At 25.1% G+C, this 5,209-nt stretch overlaps 1 protein-coding gene across 1 annotated transcript; it reads left to right on the top strand.

The window, feature by feature from the left end:
• The first annotated feature begins 2,192 nt into the window (after nt 1-2,192).
• Nucleotides 2,193-4,194, top strand: LOC145828634 (ficolin-2-like). The gene is made up of 5 exons (XM_082936389.1): nt 2,193-2,232; nt 2,899-2,971; nt 3,129-3,202; nt 3,591-3,780; nt 4,176-4,194. Exons 1-5 carry the CDS (start codon nt 2,193-2,195, stop codon nt 4,192-4,194), a joined length of 396 nt encoding a protein of 131 aa, XP_082792515.1.
• The last annotated feature ends 1,015 nt before the right edge of the window (nt 4,195-5,209 follow it).

Below are 5,209 nucleotides of genomic sequence, written 5' to 3'. Positions count from 1 at the left end.
TGGCAGGCGCCTGTAATCTAGCTACTTCGAGGTTGGAAATTGTAACGACTTTACTAAATTAAAACGTTGATAAATATCATCGTTTTAAAAATCATAAAGAAACTTGCCAATGAAACAAAGCTGTAATAGTTAACTGTCGGATCCATTTCTTTTAAACTAAAAATAATCATGATCTCTTTTTATTTAGCATTACAAAAGTAAATTATAAAGCTCACTTTAAACTAAGGATGACTAAAACACGTTATTTGTAAATGAGTTGATAGGTTTTTTTTTAAAGCATTTATTTAAGTATAGTAGATTTTGGAGTAACTTTTTAGACTTGAAACTATGGGTAAAGTTAGAAATGTTTAAAGCTTTAAATGTTCTTAGAGTACTGATATAATTTAACAAAAAACTATAAACTATAAATTTTCTGAATTTTAATACTGCAATCGACGCGAAGAAAACAATTAAACAATAAAAACTAATTCGAAAACAAAGATTTGTTTAACTTCAAAGATTGTTAATATTTTTTTATTTGAAACAGTAATTTATTAAAGTATATAATAACAAAGACAACTTGTACTCATGTATTAATATAAGATGATACTGTTAATAATTTACTTAGTACTAAGATTTTTTTTGCTTATATATTAAAGTTGTATTGTGCTAATGGTAATAACATATAGGTAATAATATGTCATAACACATTTAATGCATTGTTATGATATAATTGTAATGAATAATAAAATTGTAATTATTAGCTGGTTTCGTTAAAAGCAAAATTTGTTTAATACTAACTCTACAAACTAGTTACAATATGAGAAAAACATAGTTAAAAAATATAATCCCGAAAAACAACTGTTGTCTGTTAACAAAGACAATAACAAATTTTAGGTTTAAAATACACATTTCCGATAAAACCTTTGAACCGCGTTTTTTTACTAAAAAAATCATCAGTTTTACAATTGTACTACGTTGAACTTTAATAAAACTTTTTGTTGAAATAAATAACGCTGAGGTTGTTTTGTGAAATTAAAACCATTAAAACAAATTTTACTTTTTTAAATGGGTTTACATATGTTAAAGGCTTTAATTGTTTTATTAATGTTATGTATTTTAAGCAATTGTTCTAATCTTATATGTTTTACTTTTATTGTTTCACAATTATTTTGCATGGAAAGCAATTTTACAGATAATCAAAAAACTTAAACATGTTTTTATTAATACTTACTTTTTATATTTAGTAGTTAGTTTTGCTCCCTTTTTAGTTTACAAAAAGCTATGGAATAAAATAAAAATTAAATAATCAATTATGATATAATTTAAAACAAAAAAGGTTATTATATAAATTACTAAGTAAGTTGCTTATAATATCCAACAGATATTCTTAATTATATACAAAATAAAGTTAGGCTTGAAAAAAGCTTTTAACATTGTCCTGGCATTAAACATTTTAACTTGTTCAGTGTTGATTGTTGTTGGTGTTCTCTTTGGAATTGGAGCATTTTTATTCACTGCAGATGTGAAACAGGTATTTTTGTTAATCCTAGAATACTTATTTTAATAAGCTGCATCTTTTTCAGGAGTTACAAAATAAGTTTGACGAAAAAGATGTAGAAATTACAAAGATAGAAATTAAATTAAAAAACAAAAGTAAAGAACTATATCGGTCAAAAAGTGAAACACTTATGCATATCATTAAATTAACAAATAAAAGTAAAGAACTTGATCAATTAAAAGAAGAAATACATGAAAAAAGCAGTGAAATAAAAACGCATAGAAAAAAATTGAAGAATTCCAAAACACAGTGTTAGGTAAAAAAATTAAATTTAATTAAAACAATTTCTATATTTTAAAAATATATAAGTTTCAGTAATTTTTTCAGATAAAGCACGAAACTGCCGGGAAATCAAGTATTTCATGCCGAGTTCTGAAAGTGGAATTTACAAAATCTAAGTTGAAGGTATAAAGATACAAGTACGTTACAAAATGAATGGCAATTCAATTGGATGGATTGTGAGTTTATACTAGTGTTTTAAAGATATTTCAATGCATATTTACAAAAGAAACCAATGTATTTCTAAAAATATGAATACATACTACTATTTCACACATGTTTTTATTGCATATTAATATTATGAACAAATGTACCTACAACAAAATGAGTTTATACTAGTAGTTCACACATGATTTTATCCTATATTTACAATATGAACCACGGTATCTACAAACAGATGAATGTAGATCTTGGTTTATAATAATTTTATAAGTTTTGGGGGACATAAACTGCAAATGGGCTCAGAGACATGATTAGTAAATGGACTACAAGGCAATAGCTATAAATTTTCTCTAGATGTTCTGTAGATCAAGATAAGGAGCAAAAAAGTGTATTTATAGGTAATTTTGGAATTTACATTACATGTTACGGGAAAATCTAAAACTCACACTAAATAAAAACTTTTAAAAATTAGGCCAATTTAGAATGGTTAGCTGCAAAAGAAGACATAATACAATCATATAAAACTTACACTAGATATTTTATTATCGGTTATGAAGAGCAAAAAATGGTCTTAACGTAGTTTTTGAGAAATCTTACAGAAATGGGCCATTACTTTTTCATTTTTTTACAAATGGACTATTCATTATGATCATTATGAATAAAATAAAACCCTAATATAGATATTTTTTAGGTCATTCACAACAGGTTCGATGGTAGCATTAGCTTCACAAAGAACTGACAATCCTACCAAGAAGGTTTTGGTAGCTTAAAAGGGGAATTTTGGTTGGGTGAGTTAACTACCTTTTCAACTAATCAAGAAGTATTAGCTTGTTAATCTATAAAAATATTTCTATCACTGAATGCTACACTTAATAAAGTTTTAGTGTTTTTATACTTTAGTTTATTCTTCTTTACAGGCCTTGAAAACTTGCACAAAATAACCAGCTATGGAAGTTACGAATTGAAAGTTGTAATGAGCGACTTCGAAGGGTTAACAAAATTCGCCGAATATAAGTTATTATTTTTACATTGTTATTGTTAACAAACGTAGTAATGCTCATAAAGAGAAGTATTTAATGTTGCAAAATACAAGTTAAAAGTTAAGTTTTGGTATATTGTTTTAATGTTTTATAAAATATTTTTTTAGGGAGTTTTACATAGGTAGCTTAACAGAAAACTATAAGCTTTCTTTCCAGCAAGATTCCTATTATGGTACTGCAGGTTAAAAAATTCTTATTATTCAATAAGTCTAAAATTTTAGGGAAGCTTGGAAGTACTATCATAATTTCTAGCACTACTAGTGGCAAATTACTTTACTACTTTATATACTCTTGTTTATTTGTTGCTTATTCATTCATTTTTTTTGTAAGACTCTAAAATTGTGGTTATATTAAATAATAGACTAAGGATTAAAGTTATAACACGAGTTTAAGTGATGATTTAAAACAATTAAAATTAGCAAAAATAAGCGTATCGATAAAAACTGCATTTATATGAATAAGCTACAAATTTGGCTTAACTTTTTAGCCTGATACTATAGTATACTGATAAGTGTACTATAGGTGTAAAACATAAAAATTATTCTAACTCACATAATTTGCATGACCAGGTGATGATCTGTCCGCACATAACAACGCAGAATTTTCCACTCAAGACTCGGATAACAGTGGATCCGGATGCAGTACTCAGCACGTGCACTCAGGTGGAAATTGGTGGATGAACGGGTGTGCCTCAGGTCAAAATATAAACGGGTACTACGCGTCTACTGCAGCTGACAGGGGTGCGCACTTGATGCATTGGTATTATTTCAGTAACAAGCGGCAAGCGTTAAAAAATATGAAATTAATCATAAAACCGGCTTATTGATTTTTTTCATAAACGCTTCAAAAAACAATTTCATACAAACTTGAATTTTTATTAAGATTAAAATCAAAAATTTTTTTCTAGTTGTTATTTACTTGATAACTGCTTCAAAAATTGTGTAAATTATAAAAAAAAATTTTTTGGTGATTATCATTTAAGGAAGACTTTCACTTTTTTATACATATTTACTTTTTTCTTTTATCATTGAAATTTTTATGTCAACATAACTTAATATCAGAACAGTTTTCGATTTAAACTAATACTTTAATTTAAATATAGTAAAAGTTGTAAACAAGTCTGCATTTGTATCATTACTTATTATTCATTACAGTAAAATATTAATCGAGTAGTTGAAGCTTTTTATTATGCTTTATCTAAATCTGTGCAAGATTGTTTTTTACTGTGTGAAATTAAACATCAAAAAAATTTACCAGTAGATAAGTAGATGTCGTTTTTATTTATAAACCTTATAAAACTATTTGTAGTTATATACTATAATGGAAATATAAAAATTAGATTTAGCGAACCTTATATAATGAATTTTAAAAAATATAGAGATTATATTTGTATTTATACACCTTTTATACCACAGCTTACTTGTATTAAGCAGTTTCCTCTGTTACTGAAGCGTGAAACTTAAATTTAGAAAAATAAAAAGCATTAGAAAAATTGTTTTTAATAATGTATGGAGAATTTGCTGAGAAGATGTGATTAACATTTTTGGACAACTTATATTCTTTTAAACTTACCTTTAGTACACAATTTAAGAATTTGTACAAGTGTCAATGTTAAACTCTTTTTCAAAAAGATGTTGCACTCCTATAGCCTAAATATTATTCAAAATGTAATAAAACCAAATTAAACAGGATTCAATCTTTTCTAACTCGCAACCAGTTCGAAATAAATCATCTTAACTTTTTTAATTTTTTTATTGAGAAACTAATTGTTTTATACAAACTATAAAAAAAAATATTGCTTTTAATATATTTTGAGTGAAAATTCTATATATTTAAGTATAACTTAAACAAATGGTTATTATTTACAATTTTAGCAAAATATTTTTATTTTTTAATAACGTAGCATGGATATTTTAAAACGATATCTGTTTATTAATTATACTTTTTATTAAGTAATTTTGTTTTAATGGGTAACAAAACAAAAAAGTTTTTTTTTTATATTAGTTGAATATATTTGAATTAAAGCTAAATTGTAAATTAACTATATTTTAATTAAAAACACACTATTTTTTTATTATATTTAATGAAAGCAAATTAAAAATTTTAATAAACAAGTTTAAATAAAAAAATAAAATTGATAAAATTTAAATGATCCAGATTAAAATAATTACAATTGAAATGATTACAT

This window comes from Thalia democratica, chromosome 2 (genome assembly GCF_965202585.1).
Source record: "Thalia democratica chromosome 2, ktThaDemo2.hap1.1, whole genome shotgun sequence".
In the NCBI taxonomy this organism is placed as follows: Eukaryota; Metazoa; Chordata; class Thaliacea; order Salpida; family Salpidae; genus Thalia; species Thalia democratica.
Note: the sequence above shows the minus strand (reverse complement) of the source record. Positions and strands in the feature narration are given on the sequence as shown.

Excerpts from the sequence above, each read along its gene's own strand:
- LOC145828634 (XM_082936389.1), top strand. The coding sequence starts at position 2,193 with ATGAACCACGGTATCTACAAACAGATGAATGTAGATCTTG. Across the intron at positions 2,972-3,128 it reads GTAATGAGCGACTTCGAAGG|GGAGTTTTACATAGGTAGCT; the intron begins GTTAACAAAATT and ends ATATTTTTTTAG. Across the intron at positions 3,203-3,590 it reads TTCCTATTATGGTACTGCAG|GTGATGATCTGTCCGCACAT; the intron begins GTTAAAAAATTC and ends TTGCATGACCAG.